Here is a 24726-nt window from a genome sequence, read left to right as displayed (position 1 = left end):
TAGCGATTTGGAGCGTGTTGGGGATGCAAGATACCTAACACTCCTTCCTCGCTTTCGCTCGTCAGTCACCTAACGGTCAGACTCCAGGGCAGTTTTTCTTTTCTGATAGCGAGTAATAACTTTTTGCTAATGTAATATTATGCTATAAGATTATTGCGGTACATACAATTATGCGTTAAATCAGCTGATATTCGACCAAAGTTAATGTTCTGTAGAAACAATATTCTGCCAAATGTATCTTATGCGTGGTAGTAATAATGCCAACTAAGTTTTTTCACAAAATTACCACTGGTCGATAAAAGTGTTTCGTGCGAAACATGTTATGCGAAGTGTGTTTCTGGACAAAAATTTATTCTGCTGAGATTGAGGGTAATCCGCTAGCCAACATTACCTGTTCCATACTAGCCGGAGAGCTGGTGTATTAGCCGCCTGGCTAGTGCCCTGGCGTAGTACATTTCTGGAACACGTCCTTATCATCGGCATGTACTTGAAAACCAAGATGGCGGCCGCCAGACGCGCTTCCGGTTCCGGCTTTTCGCTACCGCGTCTGTGAAAATGAAGGTACATTACGACACTAGTGCGGAAAAGTGGAGGTTTGAAATGAGTGGCGATAAATTAGAACACGACCGAAGGGAGTGGTTTAAATCGATACGAATTACGAATTTCCTCTTTTCGCACGTGTGACCGGCCGACGTTTTTCGGCGTACAGATGGGCTCCCTGCAGTTTCCTGACTGTCTGGTCTGTTTGTCTGACTGTCTGTGTGTGTGTCTGTCTTGTTTGTCTGTGTGTGTGTCTGTTCTGTGGCATCGTAGATACCGGAACGGATGAACCGATTTGAATTTAGTTTTTTTTGTCTGAAAGCTGAGTTAGTCGGGAGTGTTCTTAGCTACATGTTTCATGAAAATCGGTCCACTATGTCGCTCGTCGGGGTTTCTTCCAAAATTTCAATTTTTTGTGTTTAGTGTTATGTTTAAAGATTGATTTTGTTAATATTAGCTTTAGGAAACTATCATAATATCAATGGATTCAAATCGAAGGTCATTGGCGCAGGGAACGCCCTTACAAATTAAAAAAAAAAAAATCTAAAAATTATTTATTTTCAGATAAAAGCCAAGATCCAGCATAATAAGTAACTATATAATCTATTAGTAGTATCTTAAGGCAACTGGATCCCACCGGCGAGCTTAGTAAGCTGAGATATACGACAAAAATCAAATAAAAGGTAATGCCATTCCCGTGCAAAATAAAAGAGACACGGCGATTTTTATAGTTACTCGCCCGAAGCGGTGAGCTTATCAATATCGCCGTGTCTCTTTTATTCGCACGGGAGTGCTTTATCTTTTGTTCGTTTTTATAGCCGATATCTCATAGCTTACTAGCTCGCAGATGGGACCAGTGCCTCAAGTAAGCCTGGGCCTTCTCAGAAGCGCGCCCGCAATATCTCGCCAGTAGTTCAGTGAGCCCTAGGAGGGCTATTGTCGTCAGGTCTAGAGTTGACCACACTAGAGCAGGCCCGGTCCAGGGCTCCCAGGAAAGCCTGGTGAGTTTTCAAACACTTCGGCGAACAGCGCAGATATTTTGTGTGAAGTGGACACCATTGAGGACACTGCATGGGTGTGGGCCTGAAAAAAATACTTGGAATGTAATCGTGAACGTCAGCTTTCGCCGCTCTGTTGGAAAATAAAATAAGACGGCATTCTCTCGAATACATGATTATTTTGGCATTTTAGTGACCGGCCACACCGCAGCCGTGCGCGTCTCGGGGCGCGCAACGGGCGTCCGCGCCACGCCGCTTCAGTGTAATTCAAAAACGTCTCTCAGTACATTTTGTATAGGAAAGACGTAAGACGCGCCCCAGGTGGCGTGGCGGCGGTGGAAGTACGCCGCGCCTTACGTCCTTCCTATACAAAATACAAACCGAGTGAGACGCTTTTTGAATTACATCAGGTGGCGTGGCGCGGATGCCCTTGCGCGCCCCGGCGAGACACGCGACGCAAGTGGGGCGGGAACGCTGCCTTAGACGACGATCAATGTGAATCTGCTTTTCTAATGTATGTAATATGCACACGAAATGTCAATTTAAAACACTCAAGGTTCGTGTCTTAATTTACCGCCACTCCTTTTAAATTTCTTATGTATCGCACTTGTATTGTAGTAGTAATGTACTCATCATCCTCCTCGCGTTATCCCGCCATTTTGCCACGGCTCATGGGAGCCTGGGGTCCGCTTTGACAAATCAATCCCAAGATTTGGCGTAGGCACTAGTTTTTACGAAAGCGACTGCCATCTGACCTTCCAACTCGAAGGGTAACACCTTATTGGAATTAGTCCGGTTTCCTCACGATGTTTTCACACTGCAAAGCGACTGGCAAATATCAAAATGACATTTCCGCACATAAATTCCGGAAACTCATTGCGTGAGAGCCGGGGTTCGAACCCGCGACCTGCGGAACGAAAATCGCACGAATATACCGCTAGGCTACCAATAGTGTTTCCATACGTTTTTTTATAGTAATGTACTTATTAAATAGTAATCCTCACTTCATCCTTAGTATGCTTATGTTGCAGTAATTCTGTCCCCTCTTTGGGGCACACTGGGCGTGGGCGGCATCCACCAATGGGCGAAGCGCGTTCGCTCCGAGAGGATTGGAGCAGTGTGTACTATACGACGGAGGTCTGTGCGGTGCTGTAAAAAAATTACGTTTATTTTTAAATAAATAAAAAATGAAAAAATTCACACCTCCGGCAGGACCCGAACCTGCGACCTACTGCGGTGAGGTGATTTTTTTCCATTTTTCCTTTAATTTTAAAATTTGTTGATACTGATGGTCAAAAAATGAGGCACACTATGCCAATGGATGTGTCACTGTATACAGAAGTGTCACTGTCAGATAGTAGATGTGTCACTGTAGACAGGTAGACGCGTCACTCTGCCTGGTAGATGTCAAAACACTGTCAGTAGATGTGTCTCTGTAGACAGTAGATGTGTCATCACTGTGAGTACAGTAGACGTATCAATTATCAAAATTAGTAGATGTATCACTGTAGACAGTAGATGTGTCACTGTAGACAGTAGATGTGTCACTATGGGGACATAGAAGTGTCACTGTAGACAGTAGATGTGTCACTGTGACAGTAGATGTGTCACTGGGAGATAGTAGAAGTGTCACTGTAGACAGGTGAGATGTCACTGTAGAGAGACATGTGTCACTGTAGACAGTAGGATGTGTCACTGTGGACAGTAGAAGTGTCACTGTAGACAGTAGATGTGGTACTGTAGACAGTATATGTGTCACTGCAGACAGTAGGGATTTGTCACTATAGACAGCAGATGTCACTGAGTAGACAGTAGACGTATCACTGTAAACAGTAGACGTATCACTGTAGACAGTAGACGTATCACTGTAAATTGTGTAGATGTATCACTGTTTTCAGTAGATGTCACTGCAGACAGTAGATGTGTCACTGTAGACAGTAGATATGTCACTGTAGACAGTAGTAGATGGTACTTTAGACAGTAAATGTGTCACAGTGTGGTGTCACCTGGAGCGTCGCCAGCGTCCTCAGCAGCGTGTTTAAGCAGGGCGGCGCACTCCGCGTGCAGGGCCGGCAGGTGCGCGACCGCGGCCCGCCTCATAACAGCCCCTGACCGCCTTCGGCTCGAGGAAGAATGGAGGGAAACGGGCGCCTAACGCCACCTCGCGTTGGAGACCCAGCAAAGGTTGTTTTCAGTGTCATCATCATCATTCAAGTCTCTAACAGACCATTCAAGCAGTGTCAGGTAGAGGCAACGTTTTCCGTGGCTGTGTAAGCCAATACGGGAGCGGCAAACACGACCACAGCTCTGGCAGGTGTAGTGTACCCGTGGCGAAGAGCAGCAACAGTTCTCGAAAAGTTTGTACAAAAATTAAGGAAAAAGTTTTTTTTTTTTATCCTATTTTGTTACACAAGATTATTTTGATGAATTGAGATTTTAGTAAGTTTTATTTTCGTCATTAAGGTCCTCTTGGTATCTATATTTTCTTAATTATAACAATTATCCTGTATATATCTTACGAAAGTCGACTTACATTACTAAATGTTGGTAACAAATGAACTCAGTAAAAATTAAAAATTTTGAAAAAACCGCCGACCGCGACATAGTGGTATTGTTGTTGTTGTTGGTGTTGTTGTTGTTGTTGGTGTTGTTATTGTTGGTGTTGTTGTTGGTGTTGTTATTGTTGTTGTTGTTGTTGTTGTTGTTGTTATTGTTGTTGTTGTTGTTATTGTTATTGTTGTGTTTTGTTGTTGGTGTTATTGTTGTTGTTGTTGTTGTTGTTGGTGTTATTGTTGTTGTTGTTGTTGTTGTTGTGTTGTTGTTGGTGTTATTGTTGGTGTTGTTATTGTTGTTGTTGGTGAAAGTTGGTGGTGTGTTGTATAATGTTTTTTTAACCTACCTTGCAGCACGTCTCGCATGTAGTGTGAGATATCGCCCGCGCGCAGTAAGTCCGCCGCGAGTCTCGCGTGCGCCGCCTGTTGGCTTGGGCCAGGTACGACTCCAGGACTAGTTGTTGATATAGGGTAAGGGGAGCACACACTCTGGAAGGATTGTTGTTGTTGTTGGTGTTGGTGTTGTTGTTGGTGTTGTTATTGTTGGTGTTGTTATTGGTGTTGTTGTTGTTGTTGTTGGTGTTATTGTTGGTGTCGTTATTGTTGGTGTTGTTATTGTTGTTGTTGGTGAAAGTTGGTGGTGTGTTGTATAATGTTTTTTTTTAACCTACCTTGCAGCACGTCTCGCATGTAGTGTGAGATATCGCCCGCGCGCAGTAAGTCCGCCGCGAGTCTCGCGCGCCGCCTGGGCTTGGGCCAGGTACGGTTCAAGGACTAGTTGTTGATATAGGGCAAGGGGAGCACGCACTCTGAAGGATTGGACCTGTTGGGACAGAAAAAATATTAAAAACCGGCCAAGAGCGTGTCGGACCACCCTCAGTGTAGGGTTCCGTATTTTTCCGTATTTTTCTCAAAAACTACTAAACCTATCAAGTTCAAACAATTTTCCTAGAAAGTATTTATAAAGTTCTACTTTTGTGATTTTTTTCATATTTTTTAAACATATAGTTCAAAAGTTAGAGGGGGGGGACGCACTTTTTTTCCTTTAGGAACGATTATTTCCGAAAATATTAATATTATCAAAAAACAATCTTAGCAAACCCTTATTCATTTTTTAATACCTATCCAAAAATATATCACACGTTGGGGTTGGAATGAAAATATTAGCCCCCACTTTACATGTAGGGGGGGTACCCTAAAAAATCATTTTTTTCTATTTTTTATTTTTGCACTTTGGCGTGATTGATATACATATTGGTACCACAGCTTTCTAGTGCTAACGGTTACTGAGATTATCCGCGGACGGACGGACGGACAGACAGACATGGCGAAACTATAAGGGTTCCTAGTTGACTACGGAACCCTAAAAATGATAACAAGTTGCTTAAGACGATGGAAAATAATCATAATATTATGAATAACGGGCAGGTTTTGTTACACTAGCCCCGATGCAGTGGAGTTCGTCTAGCAATACAAAAATATTTTGTTTACACATGTAGGTATATCACGACCCAGTAGTGAGAATTGTAAAAGTACTATAATATAGTTTATTTTGATTGTAAAATAAAATTGCACGTGACTTATATTGTGAAAGATAAGACCTTTAACCCTTAAATGCATGATTTTTTTCTTTAACTAGAAATTAATAATGTGATAGACAATGGTTTTCTGACTCTAGGAAAAATAATAAAAAAATATTTAACATCGATTTTAATACTAAATCAGTGTTAGAAGTAAAATAGGCTAAATCTTACTTATATAAATATATAACTAGTAAAATTTATAAGAAAACTTTTACTACTATTAAAAAGGTACACTATTTGAGAAACCCCTATGATAAAATGATTAAACATAAAATAGTTACTAACTCTGAAAAAATCTGCCTGAATCATGTACTAAAAATCACCATCATCCAGTTTTTTCACACTTTTCCGCCATTTTTTCTTAAATGGTTGGAAATAATGTTTTTATTTAGTAATTGAGATGTAGGATCTAAGAAAAATAAATAAAAAAGTCCAGCTTATATTTTGGCTATAAACTAGCCAAAATATACATACATACATACAAAATATACATACATTGTAGCCAAATGGCAACAATATGCATTTAAGGGTTAAAAAAATCGTGTTATTCACGTTCTCCTCTTTTATAGAAGTTGTGCATGCATAGGCTTGAAGATTTGTTCTTAGCTTATTAGCAGAACTTAGTTACTTCCTTTGGGCCTCCTTACATCTGCCATGTATTAAATACCCGTCCATAAAGGATAAAATAAAAATCTTCCTTTCAGTATCAATGATATTTCTTGTATTTAATAATTATTGTACAATACTGCCATAAAAAATAAACTAGATTAGTATTTTAGAACAAATTAAATTATTCTCATTTGAAAATATTTTAATTTGTATTTTTTAAAAATAGTAACACTACTATTATACTATAAACATTAAATAAATGTCATATACAAAGAAAAAAGTGACCAAGGCCTCCAAGTGTTCCGAGCTGGAATCGAACCAGCGTACTCCGTTAACCGGACGGATGCCTGTAAAACCACTCGGCCATCGGATCACGAAAGCAAGGGTCGAAATTTCCAAGTATAGTGTAGTAGTATAGTATAGTTTTCTTTGTATATGACATTTATTTAATGTTTATAGATTAGTATTATCATTAAACATTAATGATTTTTGAACTAAGACATTATTTCTGTACATACAGGAGAACCTCAAAAAATGGTCTAACTAGACGAACACATATGCATCGGGGCTAGTATCTGTACTAGGTATGCAAACCGATTAACCGGTTAACCGAAAAACCGGTTAACCGAGACTTTTAGCCTCGGTTAAAAACCGGTTTTCATAGTCTCTAACCGGTTAATAACCGAAACTATATTTATTTCCCAAAATTACCAAATTAGGCATAAAAAGAGGTCAAAAGTACGTAATTATTCAATGTTTTGTAACAATAAAGATTTATTTATCACTTTTCATTGACAACATTACGCACCTGCACTGAATTTCTTAAAGAAGTCAAAGTATAATCATGATTTTATAATCTAACTAAACGTGAAGATTTAACAATAGTCCTGAGTCCACTCAAATATATATTTTATACAGTAGAGTCCGGTTAGTATTACGACTCAGCTAACCTAACGTCCAACCGCTTACAATAACCGACTTACGGAAGCACAGGTATTTGTTTGGTTTTCATATGTGATATTATGAAAGTACATCCATTAATTACGACTCCGGTTTTAACGAACAACCGCTTTTTACGACGTAATTTTACGCAAAATCCGTCCGTCAAGTACGGTTACAACGACGAGTGACAACGTTTTTACTAGTAAATTGAGGAAACAAAGCTACGCCCCAAGCACGGCCCCCTGTCTTGCCTACAAGTAGCAAGATGAGATTGTGGCCATGTGACAATTGGTTTGCCTCGGGTCTAATCTTATAAGCTAAACAGAACCCACTTTTTATTTTTCGATTGCGTATAAACTATAGTTTTACACATACATACAATCATACATACAATCACGCCTGTGTCCCATGAAGGGGTAGGCAGAGTACTTGAAACTACTCATGTTTCAGTGCCACTCTTGGCAAATAAGGGGTTGACTGAAAACGAAACTGTGACACTGCAGTGACAGGTTGCCAGCCTCTCGCCTACGCCACAATTTAACCCATATCCCACAGTCGCCTTCTACGACACCCACGGGAAGAAAGGGGTGGTGAAATTCTTAACCCGTCACCACACGGGCAGTATAGTTTTACTTAATAAAAAAATCGATTGTCATATTAATTACGTAAATCGAGGTTCAAGGAATACGACTATTTATTATTACGATATACGACAGTAATTTGCCGGTGATGAGCAAGCACGCATACTAAAAAATTACATATCTTTAAACCGAAATGAAACTCGTTTTGTACGACGTTTTTTTTTTTATGGGATAGGAGGCAAACGAGCAGACAGCTCGCCTGATGGTAAGCGATCACCGCCGCCCATGGACACCCGAAACACCAGAGGTGTTGGAGGTGCGTTGCCGGCCTTTAAGATGGGTGTACGCTCTTTTCTTGAAGATTTGAAGGTCGTATCGGTCCGGAAAAACCGCAGGCGACAAATCATTCCACAGTTTAGCTGTGCGGGGCAGGAAGTTTCTGCCCCGCACAGCGTCCAATTAATACGACCAAAGACATATGTAACTCCGTATAGACGAATGATAAAGTCTAAGAAAAAACGTACCTCAAAGCCCTAGAGAAAAAGGTACGGTGGCCTAGATGGCGTTACACCTTTGGGGAGCGCTCGGCTAGATGATGCTAATATTAATATTTGAATGAATGAATGAATGAATGATTTATTGCGTATATGTTAATTCAGGTTACAATAGCAGGTACAGGTGCATATTATAAAACAGTTCCACTGAACAATACCTTTACAGGTGTATACGCTAACATAACTTACACTAATAAAATAAAAATAAAAGAATACAAGAATTACAAAATGTCATGGCATGTCAAAATATATGGTAATGTAAATTATAACGTATTAAAATAATTAAAATGAAATTGTAAATAATTATGTGTTTTCAGCATCCATATATTCTTTTAAACTATAAAAACATTTGTCTATAAGCCAATCATGAACTGAATTTTTAAATGTATACAAGTCAAAAGTCTTAAATCTATCGGGTAATTTATTATAAATATCAATGCACATCATAAAGCTATTTTTAGAAGTTAATGCCAGTCTTACATAGGGTTTGTACAATTTGTGCTCGTATTGGCTCCTTACTATTCTAGAAGACATGTCTTGAACAGTTTTAAACATGTATATGTGCTTATAAACAAATATACATATTTCTAAGATATACAGGCTATATAATGTTAAAATGCGATATTCAATAAAGTAAGGACGACACGATTCCAATTGTGTAAGTCCGAACAAGGCTCTAATACACCGCTTCTGAATTAAAAACAAATCCTCCTTATCAACACAATTTCCCCATATAATAATTCCATATCGTAGAGCCGAATTTATGTACCCATTATATGACATCATGGCCGCTTGTAAAGATACAACCTGACGAACCTTTTTAAAGCAAAAACAAATTTGTTTATTTTGGAGCATAGGTTTTCGATATGATCCTTCCAATCACATTGATGATCCAAAGTTATCCCCAAAAACTTAATTTGCGACACTTCTTCTATAGCAGCACCATTATATTCTACATGTAATTGAAAAGTATCACTGCGAGATGTACTAAACTGCATATACTTTGTTTTAGAAACATTTACTTGTAAATTATTGACTGTTAACCAGTGTATTGCTTGCTCTAATGTCGAATTTATGTCATTGTTATAAGCAGTCATATCATTCCCTTCTATGATTATCGTAGTGTCATCAGCAAACAGGATGCACTCATTTGATAACACGTTTGGCAAGTCATTTATATAAACTATAAATAAAAGCGGTCCCAGAATACTCCCTTGCGGTACACCATATAAATTTTCTATGGACGTGGATTGGTGTGTCACAACACTTTTGCTGAGCGAGCAATATTTAACAGTCTGGACACATTGTGTTCTATTTGTCAGATATGTCTTAATCCAGTTTAGCGCTGGGCCACGAATTCCGTACTTATATAACTTTAAAAGCAACCTTTTGTGACATACAAAATCAAAAGCTTTACTCATGTCCATGAAAAGTGTTGTTACCGGGACGTTTTTATCCAGACAATCCATAACTCGTTTAGTCAGCTTGAAGGCCGCTAGAGCTGTACTTCTGCGTCTTCTAAAGCCGTTTTGTTCGTCATTAATAATATCATGAGTATCTAGAAAATGTATTAATCTATTAAACATAGCTTTCTCAAGAATTTTAGAGAAAATCGGAATAAGAGTAATTGGCCTGTAATTATCCGGCAAAAATTTAGGACCTTTTTTATGTAGCGGTTTCACTATTGATTTTTTTAAGGCGTCAGGGAAAATTCCTTGATTTAGCGACAGGTTTATGATAAATGTTAGCGGATCAGCAATATTAGAAATGTTGTTCTTTATAATATCAGTGCGTACACCGTCAAAACCTACGGCCTTCGAATTTTTAAGTGTTTTTACTATTTTTACTAGCTCAGTAGTGTTAACGGGGTTAAGAAATATGCTGGATTCTACATTTTCAATTTGGATAAAGTCTGATGATCCTACATGTGGAGAACAATTATTTTTGACCATATTTATAAAGTAATTGTTGAAAATTTCAGCAATTTCTTTCGGATCTGTAACTTCTGAACCATCAAATACTAACTTATCGATGCTATGCGTGCTTACATCAGATGTAGTATATTTTTTTATTACCTGCCAAACGGCTTTACATTTGTTATTTGTTTTACTTATATAATTAGAATTTTGACTCTTAAGATACGCAGTCATACATTTCTTTAAACATCGAGAATAGTTTTTATACATAACCTTACAGTCTCTAGAATAACGGCTCTTTAAATACAATTGTCTTTTTGTGTGACAACATTTTCGGATTCCCTTTGTAAGCCATATGTTTGTTGCCTTCTTTTTAAATATTTTGATTTTGATTAGCGGAAAACATAAGTTGTAGAAAAGTAAAAACTTGTCATAAAATACACTAAAAGCTCGATTTACATCATATTCACCAAACACTTCAATAAAAAATAAAGAAGACAGGCACTCGCTAAATTTATTCTGATTTTCCTGGCAATAGTCCCTTCTGTACTCATACCACCACTTTGTTGGTGGAGGACGGCGTTTATGTATTGGGACAAGGAATGATTGCGCCGTGTGGTCCGACAGACCTAAATCATGAATCGTTGTTATTCCCTCTTCAACATTACTTGCAACATGGTCGATACACGTTTCCGAAGATGGCGTAATTCTCGTCGGTTCTCGTACAAGGAGGGAAAGATTATAAGATTCCAATATATTAATCAGTTGTTTGGAGATTCTTGAAGTCTTCATTATATCTATATTCAGATCGCCGCATAAAACATACTTTTTTCTTTTGTGCTGACATATGGTGCGTAATAGCTCCTCCAGTTTTAGGAAAAAAGTGGTATTTGCTGATGATGGAGTTTTGTTCGTATATATGCAAATAATAACTATATTATAGTGTATTACATTTATAGCACAACATTCAAAAACAAATGGTTGTGACAATTTTTCAGTTTCCTCGATAACAGATTTTTTGCAAGTGTTTCCTCGATGACATTTTAACACATATCAAGCTAACAATATGGGCCAAATTGTCAAAACTGAGGTTCAAAAGTTTTAAGCTTGGGTCCAGAAATGGCAATCTATGCACTGTGATTACACATTTTACTTTGACAGTAACTCTCTATAATACTCCATCTTCTCTGGTACGATGTAATATCAGCGGTCCCTTGGGCGTCGTTATAACCGGACTCTACTGTATATTTCAAATTATATTTTTAAAATAAAGGGAAAATTAAGATCAATTCAATTCAATGCTTTATTGCAATTCATCTAGATCTTGGTTTTCTTACGTTAATTCCTTGTATTACTAGCGTCTCTGGGAGCTATATACCTCCGCGACATGCTTAGAAAACGCAGTACAACAAACACAGTAAAGTCACGACAGTTTTAAGCGCCATATACACTATTGGCACTCAAGTCCTTTATGGCAACTTCTGCATTTTACAAAATTTCCAAAAACTGGATAAAAACGATCTTCATCGTGCAAGTAATACCTGCTACGATGTCATAAACAACAGAATTCTTGAAGGTAATCGTAATATTATTGCGTAGTACGGTAATTTACTAAAAATCCGCAAAACCGGTTAAAAACCGGTTAACCGGTTTTGAAGGTATAGGTTCGGTTATTAACCGGTTTTTAAAGTTAACCGGTTTTTGCAAACCCTAATCTGTACATAATTTACGTTTAAAATAACATTTGCACCGGCGAGGCTGTCGAAATCGTTGCCAACTATATACTTAAAGCATCTGATTGGTGGTGGTAAATCGTTCCAGCATTCCTTAGCAGCGTATCTAAAGAAGTATATTTACATCAACAGATATAGTATTTCTACTGAAGTAGTTTCATATCTATTGGTGACGGACAATTATTCCAACACTTAGTTGCAGCATATCTAAAGCATACTCACATCAACAGCGCTATGAATCGCTCGACGGAGTACATCGGCATGTTTCGGATCGGGAGCAGAGTTGCGAGCTTCGCTTAGCGCAGCGACTATACGGGACGACAGGGCGGATGACAGGGGCCGGATTAGAACCCGCTCCCAGATCACTAGGCCCAACTCGCCAACCTGTGAATAGAAAGTTTATTTTGAAATAGTATACAAGTGCGGAAAAAAGGAAGTTCGAAACGAGTGGAGATAAATTAAATCACTGCCGAAGGGAGTGTTTCACAGAGAACCTCCTATAGAGTGGCAGTCTTGTATATTTGGTTCGCGATACGAGTCACCAGTGTTTGGGGTGCGAGGAGCGGGCGGGGAATGTGTTAAGCGCGCTGTGATTGGCCGTTTCAAGGACGGCGGGCAGTCGCGCCAGATGAAAAGGGACAGAAGTATGACTGTCCCTCTACTGACGCGTAAGTGGCCAATGTAAGTTGACCTATGCCGGCTCTGAATCACTACATAGTATAAAACAAAGTCACTTTTTCTGTCCCTATGTCCCTATATCCCTTTGTATGCTTAAATCTTTGAAACTACGCAACGGATTTTGATGCAGTTTTTTTTAATAGATAGAGTGATTCAAGAGGAAGGTTTATATGTATAATAACATCCATTAAATAGTGGAGAAGTACTGTTATTTTTGAGGTTTCTAATGTGATGTCGTAAATAATTACATGCGGGTAGATTATATTTATTTGTCTACCCCGAACATTTATATAAATTAATATCGGGTAGTTTTGTGTTGTTTACATCTCCGGTGACATTTTGCTGGGACGTCAGTCTTCCGCGACCACGGCCAGTGCAACCTGGCCGAAACGTTGGGAAAAAAGGTAAAAATAATGTTAATTAATCGCATTCGACCTGTATGTGACTTTAAATATGTGTACAAAGCGCGAGAACTTAGTGTTATCTTGATAAGGGATAGGGATAGCGATAGGGATAGCGATATCACTACATAGTATAAAACAAAGTCGCTTTCTCTGTCCCTATGTCCCTTTGTATGCTTAAATCTTTGAAACTACGCAACGGATTTTGATGCGGTTTTTTTTTTTAATAGATAGAGTTATTCAAGAGGAAGGTTTATATGTATAATAACATCCATTAAATAGTGGAGAAGTACTGTTATTTTTGAGGTTTCTAAAGTGATGTCGTAAATAATTACATGCGGGTAGATTATATTTATTTGTCTACCCCGAACATTTATATAAATTAATATCGGGTAGTTTTGTGTTGTTTACATCTCCGGTGACATTTTGCTGGGACGTCAGTCTTCCGCGACCACGGCCAGTGCAACCTGGCCGAAACGTTGGGAAAAAAGGTAAAAATAATGTTAATTAATCGCTTTCGACCTGTATGTGACTTTAAATATGTGTACAAAGCGCGAGAACTTAGTGTTATCTTGATAAGGGATAGGGATAGCGATAGGGATAGCGATAGCCATAGCGTTAGCGATAGCGATAGCGATAGGGATAGAGATAGGGATACGGATACGGAAACGGATACGGATACGGATAATATGGGTATCGTTAGAGGGATACGGATAACCGGTCGGCGGTCTCTTACAATCAAAGTGCTCTAAGACGATCGTTGTTTGCTTGCTTGAAGATTACGTTTGCGATAAGTATAAGCAAAATGTAAAAAACTGTAAGGGATAAAGAAAAAGTACTTTTTACCCGCCGATCATATAGTGTCGAAATACGGGCTATGTGGGATGTTTATAAAGGTTTCCCCAGCGTATATAGAATTACCTACGCTGTGGTCGATGTGTAATATTTCTACAATCATTTCAAGCAAAAGTATTATGTGCAATCGAAATAATCGCAGATAAATATACCAGAGAAACCTAAGGATCCAAATGACAATCTTAATGAATACTTTTATTACGCGGGCGAAGCCGCGGGTAAAAGCTTAAATTATAAATATGACTTATTTGTGGAATGTAATGCCGTCTGTTTTTAAATTTGAGCTTCTTGTTACCTTTCCACACCATTTCACACTACAGGTGGACATCTTTAAGGCATCAAAATACCCTTTTCCAATTTTTTTGTGCGAAAAACACGCGCTGCTTTCGGGTCTGTTACTTGGTCGATACTGATCGGGCACGGCGAGCGCCCGCGCTTATATCAGTGCAAATACTAGGAAGGCTGGCGACCGCGAGTCGTCTTGTAATAGATGTCTATAGGGGTTGGTCTGTGGAGTGTTTTAAATCGACTATCGATTTTTTTCGTACATGTATCACACGACGTTTTTCAGTACAGGTGGCCCTCTGAAGTTTCGACCTGACAAGAAATTAACCACTTCTCGCACTAGTGCGTGAAAAAACACCACGTCGTACGATACACGTGCGAAAAGGAAATTCGTAACTCGTGTCGATTTAAAACACTCACTTCGGCCGTGTTATAATTTATCACCACTCGTTTCGAACTTTTCTTTTTCGCACTTGTATCGTAATGTACTATTTCAGTACAGATGGCCCTCTGAAGTTTCGACCTGACACCACCACTTCTCGAACTAGTGCGTAAAAAAGCGACCATCTGTACTGAAATAGTACATTACGATACAAGTGCGTAAAAAAGGAAGTTTGAAACGAGTGGCGACAAATTAAAACACGACCGAAGGGTTTTAAATCGACACGAGTTACGAATTTCCTTTTCGCACGTGTATCGTACGACGTTTTTCAGTACAGATGGCCCTCTGAAGTTTCGACCTGACCTATAATGAACCACTTCTCGCACCAGTGCGTAAAAAAACACCATCTGTACTGAAAATGTTATTATTACATCAATAAAATGCCTCTAATGAGGTCGGCGCATTATTAACTGTACAAAAAATTTATAAACCTGAATTAGCTAATAATCGTATGTATGTATGTATGTAAACACTTTATTGTACATAAGACAAGTTAGGAGATAGAAATACAGTATAGTTATGGTGTATAAAGGCGAACTTATCCCTATAAGGGATCTCTTCCAGTCAACCTTTGAGCGTATTGAGAGGAAAAAAAAACTAATAAAAACATGATAGACAAACGAACACTATGTACAGAAAATAAAAATTTATAGTTCAATTATTACCCCAGTAATAATTAGAACCTGCAGCCTATTATACCAATATATACAAATACATAAATATATATACCTTATATTTAATCGTATAATCGTTTGGCTTTATCTGACATATTGAATTATGTATTTGCAAGAAAGGGATAGAACAAATTTAGATACTAATCTGGATGTTCAGATGTAGTACGAAAATCTTTTCCTTATTTTTAAACCCCGACGCAAAAACGACGGGGTGTTATAAGTTTGACGTGTCTATCTGTCTGTCTGTTTGTCTGTCTGTGTGTGTGTCTGTCTGTGGCATCGTAGCTCCCGAACGATGAACCGATTTAGAATTCGTTTTTTTTATCTGAAAGCTGAGTTAGTCGGGAGTGTTCTTAGCCATGTTTCACGAAAATCGGTCCACTATGTCGCGGTCGGGGGTTTTTTCAAAATTTTAATTTTGTCGTTCGTATTTGTCATACCTGTAGGCCTAGCACATGATGGCCGCGGGAGTATGTCGCCGCGAGATAGATGACACGTCTTTGTCTAATTGTATTAATGACATAAGGACAGGTAGTCTATCTCGCGGCGACATACTCCCGCGGCCATCATGTGCTAGGCCTGCTGTTCAAACAGTATCAGTACATCTTGTACAGACACTGAATGAAATAGCACACGTTCGTACGTTTCCGTGAGATTACGAAGGAAAATCTTTTCGCACATCTGTAACTTGTTTATGAATAAAGGTTTTTAAATTAATTCGGAGGAACAAGTATTATAGAGAGTTACTGTCAAAGTATAACCACAAGATTAAAATTTTGAAAAAACCCCCGACCGCGACATAGTGGTAGAGTCGCGAGTAGACTAACACAGCTTTCAAATAAAAGAAACTAAATCGAAATCGGTTCATCCGTTCGGGAGCTACGATGCCACAAACAGACAGACACGTCAAACTTATAACACCCCGTCGTTTTTGCGTCGGGGGTTAAAAATGTGTAATCACAGTGCATAGACTGCCATCTCTCGACACAAGCTTAACACTTTTGAACCTCAGTTTTGACAATTTGGTCCATATTCTTAGCTTGATATGTGTTAAAATGTCAAATATTAATATTAGCGCTATCTAGCTGAGCGTACCCCAAAGGTGTAATGCCATCTAGGCCACCGTACCTTTTCCTATATGATAGGTACGTTTTTTTCTTAGACTTTATCTGTCTATACCGAATTACACAGCATAGAATAAGTAATCCTAGCATTTAAGTACTTAGAGTATGATTTTTAAATATTTTTTTTATGGGTTAGCTTAGATAAACGAGCAGACAGGTCGCCTGATGGTACGCGATCACTGCCGCCCATGGACACCAGAAACACCATTTGCATGTATACTTGTTATACTTGTAATGGCAAATAAATCATCTGAATCTGAAGCTATATATGTCTTTGATTAATTTTAATGTTACCTCTAATTGACGTGAATCACTGTCAGGACAGCTGACAGTTGCTGCCGATCCGTATATTATCTCCGCGTCTGACACCTGTCAAAAAAATAACATATTACATTAGTTAAACATTTTTATATTAAAGGAAAAAATGGAAAAATTTGAACCCGCATCCTCTGTGTCAATGCAACTTGTGTGGGAGACTGTACGGGCGCAACTTATGCAGCCTACCGTATACATATCGCACCATCGGGAGCCAATCAGCGCATATATCACGTCATGCACGCGCCCTGTGATTGGTCCAGGGTGTTGCTATGAAGAGGAGATAAGACATCGAACCCCAGGCATTCGCTACTGACCTCACAATTAGATGCACGCATACGTGCCTTATTATTAGCTAATATCTGGGCGACCGAGCTTCGCCCGGTTCTATTTTAATATATCACGTCTTTAGATAAAAAAACTCTTATAAATACAAAAACAAAAAAAAAGACAAAAAACAAAAATTTAATTTCTGGCCGGGATTCGAAACCCTGACACCTACGATCTATCTGCGTACATTAGGCCGACCTCGTACGACTGAGCTAAGCGGAATCGATGCGCGCGCGGCGAAATTAACGACCATATTTTTAATTTTACTACCGCGAAAGAAAAACTCATGAAAACTCGAAAATTCGCGTTTTCCGGGATCTAAGGCTACGCTAGATCGATTTTTCATTCCCGAAAACCCCCACATAACAAATTTCGGCGAAATCGTTAGAGCGGTTTCCGAGATCGTCGGTATATATAAATAAATAAATATACAAGAATTGCTCGTTTAAAAGTATAAGATTATTTTATCAATAACCGATTTGCTTATATTATCAATAACCGACATATTACGGATTCCATGGACGGCAATGCGTACTAACCAGTCCATTCTTGAGGAGCTACGCATAAAGCGCCGACTGTCAACAATATGCCAGGACCATACTCTTAGTTATTTCGGTCACATTTCACGTCGCCCGCCAGATAGCCTGGAGAGAATAATTATGACGGGCAAAGTTGAAGGCACGAGACCTGAGGCACCTCCCGCTACTAGATGGTGTGCTCAAATTACTGCACCCATGCGATTAAAACTGCACGAGGCCATGCGCTTGGCGAGGAACAGACGCCTATGGAGGGACCTAGTCTTCAACAGAATGACATGACGTCACGATCCTCAGCATTGAGGGAACGACTAAAGAAGAACCGACTAAACTTACCTTCTGCCTCCTAACGTGTTGTAAGTTGAGGTAAGAGTAGAGACTGTTCAAATACGCGACGCCTTCAGAATACTCGCGCCACGCGTCCACGTAACTGTCAAAAACATATGAATCAATATGGTGATACATAATTTATAAATTTAAATATAGACCGTCAACCAAATCTTGTCACTAAAAAAAGGCGGCAAATTTGAAAAATCGCGGGCTAGCAACACTAGTTTTGAAAATCGTTGGAAATTCGCGTGTCATTTGTCTTATCTGTGGAAACCTCCACCCTAGGAAAAAGAGAAATAACTAGCATATATCCGTCCCTTTTTAATACATTATCTAATTCGTAAGGAAGTAAAGGATGAATATACGCGTTTCATATGCTTTTTTTATTAAGGAGGCATTCCAATGCTGTAGGACCAACGAGCCCCTTGAAAAAAAATCTCTGTGGCTGTTCGACGTACATTGCTGGTTTTTGTTCGTTTCATAGGGATACCATACTTTAGTTTGATGTACATTGCTACTGCCAAAATTTGGTTGACAGGCTATAGATATCATACACGAAAGAAAAAACGACACGGCCCACAGGGGCCTAGACGGCGTCTAGTGGTGAGGACGTTAGCCGCGTAAGCTGAAGACCCGGGTTCGATTCCCGGCTCGGCCGCCAGTGGGCCCTGTCGTTTTTTCTTTCGTGTATGATATCTATTTAAATTTATAATTTATATAATTATAGTAGTATGACTACTTGAAAAAACCGGTCAAGTGCGAGTCGGACTCGCTCACCGAGGGTTCCGTACAAACTTTCAATAGTTGAATCATCAAAATGTTATTCATAGAACTCTACAGATTTGACTAAATCCCTCAAGACTCAATTTCCCACATAACAAGTAATATTTCAATATACAATTTTATTGTTAGACAACGTCCCAATAAAATCAAGACTATTCGACTTCAATAGTTTACGACTTACGACATGTCGCAAGGACGCTCCTGAACCGACCTCATTATATCAGGAAAAACGCGATGTAGGAAATGAGCGTTCAACGTACAGCGACATCTATCGGCAAATTGAGTAAACTAATGCGCGCGAGCTAGTATGGAAGATGATTTTTATGGAATAATTGTTTATTGCGTGAACCGATTTTAACCATTTTGCCTCTATTTGAAAGCAGGTGATTTCATTGTTATTTTGTTAAAAAATACAGGTACAATGCAAGGGTGTTGAAATTGAAAATGTAAATCTGAAAGGTTTTTTATAAATTAAAAAAAAAGTTTTTAAGATACGTGTACGATTTTATTTTTCCTGTAATATTCATTATAATAGCCATGTTTGGTGAAAATTTCATAAATTTATGTTGGTAAACTTCGCAGATAAGGGGGGGGGGAACGGTATTTTTTTTTACATTTTCCTTCAAAAAACATTTTTTTCCACCACCAAAAAATTATGAAAAATAGTTTTGATATGTACAGTTTGAGCTCTTTCTAACGATACCCCACTTGACCTAGTTACTTGAAATTTTCAGTTTGACCCCCTTTCATTTTGGCCAGTTTCTATCATTTATATTAATTAATTAAAAAAAAAAATCTTTCAACTTGTACAGGTTCACAATGTTTATAACTATTCCAAATTTCATATCGATAGCATAAGTAGTTCTCGAGATATTTAACAATGTGACAGACGGACAGACAGACGGACAGAGTCGCACCATAAGGGTTCCTGTTGTACCTTTTTGGTACGGAACCCTAAAAAGAACAAATCGAAAAATATTCAATAAAAATAATTTGATTTGTTCCCTAGTTGTAAGGTGATACATAGTCTGACAAAAAACATATATATGTATATAGGCAATCATTTCTAGAAATCGACAAAAAGTAGCCTATGTCATTCTCCATCTTTTCAACTATCTCCACTTAAGAGGCCTTATTCCTAAAGACGAGCGTTTTTTGCAAAATAGAACCTTTTTCATTCAAAATTATAAAGAAACTATATATGATTATTAAAAAAATGATAATGTTCCTAAAAGTACATATCTTAAGCTAGAAAGTCAATTGGTACTACTTTAAAATATGTCTTTTTATACTTCCGAAAAATCAGTTTTTTCGGAAGACGTTTTCAATTTTCATAGTGGGATAGCTCGTTTAGAATCGTGATTGTGCTGTTAAAAATGTTATTTGGGGTAATAAATGATCACAATCCTATTTGTTATATCCTGTACGAGTTAGCTAATACTTTGACATTTTAAGATTTACTTGAAATGGTGGATAAATAACCTTCCGTATCCTCCCCATTTTTTCGATAAAAAGAGGTTTACATTATGTACTTTTCCTGCGATTCCTGCATTTTTTGTAACTCTTAAATAATATTATCCTAAACTAGAACTTCTTATTGACCTATAAGAAAAAAATCATACATATAAGACATACCTTTCTGTCGATAGATATGTTTTTAAAACACCTAAAATTCGAATAAAAGACACTGTGCTAACGCGAGCCCGCTCAGTCTGCGCCGAGCGCTCGAAGACAACGGACCTGCGTTTGATCGTCCGGCGCACCTAGCTTTCGTAAGCAGCTCGATAGTTCCGAGAAGTGCCGTAAACTGCGACTAAACAAATCTTGATCCTTTTTACACCTTATGCAATTTTAGCATTCGACATGCTTTTCATATGATTTTGGATTTTAAGTTATACGTGAAGTTTGTTGAGAGTTTGAATTATTATTATATTTTGGGACCAGGATGAGGTTCTGGTTCTCATGATGATGGAGTCAGGCAGGAGATGTTCAACAGAACTGCTATTCTACTTATCATAACTCCACCATGTTTGGGCTCATTAGATTTGGGCTGATGAGCACCATCGATCTAGATGAGGTCCAAGGTCTCATGATGGAGTCAGGAGGTGGTCAACAGAACTGCTATTCTCCTCATCATAACCCCATCATGTTTGGGCTCATTAGATTTGGGCTGACGAGCACCATCGAACTAGATGAGGTCCAAGGTCTCATGACGGGGTCAGGAGGTGGCCAACAGAACTGCTATTCTCCTCATCATAACCCCATCATGTTCGGGCTCATTAGATTTGGGCTGACGAGCACCATCGAACTAGATGAGGTCCAAGGTCTCATGATGGAGTCAGGAGGTGGTCAACAGAACTGCTATTCTCCTAATCATAACCCCATCATGTTTGGGCTCATTAGATTTGGGCTGACGAGCACCATCGAACTAGATGAGGTCCAGGGTCTCATGATGGAGTCAGGAGGTGGTCAACAGAACTGCTATTCTCCTCATCATAACCCCATCATGTTTGGGCTCATTAGATTTGGGCTGACGAGCACCACCGAACTAGATGAGGTCCAAGGTCTTATGACGGGGTCAGGAGGTGGCCAACAGAACTGCTATTCTCCTCATCATAACCCCATCATGTTCGGGCTCATTAGATTTGGGCTGACGAGCACCATCGAACTAGATGAGGTCCAAGGTCTCATGATGGAGTCAGGAGGTGGTCAACAGAACTGCTATTCTCCTCATCATAACCCCATCATGTTTGGGCTCATTAGATTTGGGCTGACGAGCACCATCGAACTAGATGAGGTCCAGGGTCTCATGATGGAGTCAGGAGGTGGCCAACAGAACTGCTATTCTCCTCATCATAATCCCATCATGTTCGGGCTCATTAGATTTGGGCTGACGAGCACCATCGAACTAGACGAGGTCCAAGTTCTCATGATGGAGTCAGGAGGTGGTCAACAGAACTGCTATTCTCCTCATCATAACCCCATCATGTTTGGGCTCATTATAAATACGTGGAAGGTCGTTAATAATAATAAATGTTTTATTAGGGTACCCCTACATGTAAAGAGGGGGCAGATATTTTTTTCATTTCAACCCCAACGTGTGATATATTGTTATATAGGTATTTAAAAATGAATTAGGTTTTACTAAGATCGATTTTTGATAATTTTCATATTTTCGGAAATAATCGCTATAACTTTTGAACCATATGTTTAAAAATATGAAAAAAATCACAAAAGTAGAACTTTACAAAGACTTTCTTTGAAAATTTGTTTTGAACTTTAAAGGTTAGTTTTTGAGAAAAATACGGAAAACTACGGAACCCTACACTGAGCGTGGCCCGACACGCTTTTGGCCGGTTTTTATTTTATTTTAATACTTTTCTGTGCTATTCATACATAGCCACCCTAGGGGATTCAGTATTGACAGCTTCTTTTTTTTTTTCTTTCTGCATATATTTGTTTCCGCTTTTAAGTTTATTGTAAATAAGACTGCTTGCACTTACATTGAGATTATAATTACATAATGCTATTAAATTAAATCTAATGAAGCGTTGTTTTATTTCCTAAATCTCAAAACCCTTTAAATCGAATATGTATAGTAATGAGCAAAAATTTTACCGCAGGCTTTCCAAACCGACGGTGCTTGATCAGCCACTTTTAGAACGATGTACACCGTGTCCAATAAGTCCGAATACTCACATTTTACCTCAGTTCTAAAGATATAGGGATCACAGGCCATCAAATTCTTATTTAAACTAAAGAGTATATTCCTTTTAATAAAATACAAGCACAAAGTTCATGAAATTTCCGAAGTGTCTAAGAAAAACAAAGAGGTAAAGTGCCAACAAAATACTTGCTCGGCACGCAGGTGACGAGTTATTTTTTATAAGCAGAATCTGTATGTGATAAAACAGACGCCACGTGTCCAAAATAAACTATTATGGGTACCGAGGATAGATAACGTTCCGGGCAACTAGAAAAATGTGCCTAGGTTCCAGAGCTCACCATCGGCCCAGGTGTGGGATGCAGTATGTAAGCGAGGTAAACTACCTTCAGTACTTACAGATAAAAGCGTTAAAATCAACGTTTTTTTCTTTAAAACCAAGGTTTTGGAGAATAAAATGCCTTAAAGTTAAAAAGGATGCTTGGGAATGAGTATCATGTGTCCCAACAAGACGCACCTCCAGCACATTCGGCAAATGGTATTCTAGCGTAGTTTCAGACTAATTTGGCAGTTTTTTATCCGAAACATGAGTGGCCACCCAGGCCTCCAGGTTTAGGCGTATTAGACTACTTTGTATGGTCATACATGCTTTGAAGACTAAATTTTTATAAAATCATAAACCTAGATCATTTCAAAAATTTGGGATGAAATGTGAAGAAAACGGTGCGTGCCGCGTGTGATCCGTTTGAGAAGCGTTTGAGGCTGGTAAACAAGTTAATGCTGGAGTTATTCCAAAACATTTGTTGTGAATGTAGTAAATAAGAGTGCCATTCATAAAATATAATAATAATGTAGTAACTATTTGTTCATTTTGTTTTATTGGCTATTTGTGCTGTATTCAAACTTATTGGACACGGTGTAAATATTTTGATTTTCACCCTTTAAAATGTTTCTAAGACGCAATGTTTTGCAAATTTGGTCACGTCATGCACAGTTAAACTGTGGAATGAATTGTCGCCAGCGGTATTTCCGGACCAATGCGACCATCAAACCTTCAAGAAAAGAGCGTACTGTACATCTTAAAGGCCGGCAACGCACCTCCAACACTTCTGGTGCTTCTGGTGTCCATGGGCGGCAGTGATCGCTTACCATCAGGCAGCCTATCTGCTCGTTTGCCTCCTATCCCATAAAAAAACGTTTAATATTTTTTAAGAAAAAAAAAACCGCCGCCTTTCGGGTTGTGGTGAAAGCTACTTGCGAATGTTGGATTATGTAGAAATGTGTAGGTATTTTTTAAAACTGCTTTTAATGCTTTAATTATTTGATGGCAACACAAATCAATATACGTATAACGCTAAGGTTTGAGGAGTTTCTCAATTCCTCATGAATCCGATTATAAGAAATCGAAGCTTGACAAACTTTGACTTGAAAACTCAATAATTATGCTTAACAAACATAACTAAATAAATGTCACTGTTCTGAACTTAAATGCATGCTTTTCTTACAAAAATACCAAAGTCACTATGAGTGTGCCGTTCAGATTTGAGGAGTTCGGTTCTGACCATCATCAGCAGTTCCACTGCACCAAATGTCACTGTTCCGGACGTAAGTGCATGCTGTTCTTATAAAAATACCAAAGTCACTATAAGCGTGCCGTTCAGATTTGAAGAGTTTGGTTCTGAGTGTTCTGACCATCATCAGCAGTTCCACTGCACCAAATATCACTGTTCTGGACTGGACGTTCTTATAAGAATACCAAAGTCACTATAAGTGTTCCGTTCAGATTTGAGAAGATCGGTTCTGATCTGACCATCATCAGCAGTTCCACTGCACCAAATGTCACTGTTCTGGACGAAAGTGCATGCTGTTCTTATAAAAATACCAAAGTCACTATAAGCGTGCCGTTCAGATTTGAGAAGTTCCGTTCTGGCCATCATCAGCAGTTCCACTGCACCAAATGTCACTGTTCCGTATGCTGTTCCTTTAAAAACACAAAAATCACCATACGTATGCCTTTCAGATTCGAGGAGTTCCCTCGATTACTCCAGGATCCCATCATCAGAACTGGGTTCTGAGAAAATGAGACCAATCTGTATTCATATACATTCAATAATTTTTTTTAATCGGTCCAGTAACAACGGAGATATCGAGGAACAAACATAAAAAAATGAAAAAAATAAATAAACATACAGACGAATTGAGAACCTCGACGAGGCGACGGTTAAAAAGTGACACATCATGAGCAGTTCCAATGCACCAAATGTCACTGTTCTGGACGTAAGTGCATGCTGTTCTTATAAA

The 24726-nt window shown here is 38.7% G+C and overlaps 1 protein-coding gene across 1 annotated transcript in view; it reads right to left on the bottom strand.

Annotated features, from left to right (window-relative positions):
- Positions 1 to 401: 401 nt before the first annotated feature.
- LOC125240188 (cullin-2-like) overlaps positions 402 to 24726 on the bottom strand; it is a 34658-nt gene continuing 10333 nt past the window's right edge. The window contains exons 5-10 of the mRNA XM_048148012.1: positions 17985 to 18078; positions 16762 to 16836; positions 12231 to 12392; positions 4762 to 4913; positions 4438 to 4577; positions 402 to 457 (exon numbers count right to left, since the gene is read on the bottom strand). Coding sequence (XP_048003969.1) covers positions 402 to 457; positions 4438 to 4577; positions 4762 to 4913; positions 12231 to 12392; positions 16762 to 16836; positions 17985 to 18078 — 679 coding nt within the window. The remainder of the gene's footprint in view (positions 458 to 4437; positions 4578 to 4761; positions 4914 to 12230; positions 12393 to 16761; positions 16837 to 17984; positions 18079 to 24726) is intronic.

The sequence above is a fragment of the Leguminivora glycinivorella genome, chromosome 27 (genome assembly GCF_023078275.1).
Source record: "Leguminivora glycinivorella isolate SPB_JAAS2020 chromosome 27, LegGlyc_1.1, whole genome shotgun sequence".
Taxonomy (NCBI): Eukaryota; Metazoa; Arthropoda; class Insecta; order Lepidoptera; family Tortricidae; genus Leguminivora; species Leguminivora glycinivorella.
The sequence above is the reverse complement of the archived record's forward strand: the minus strand, read 5'-3'. Positions and strand labels throughout refer to the sequence as shown.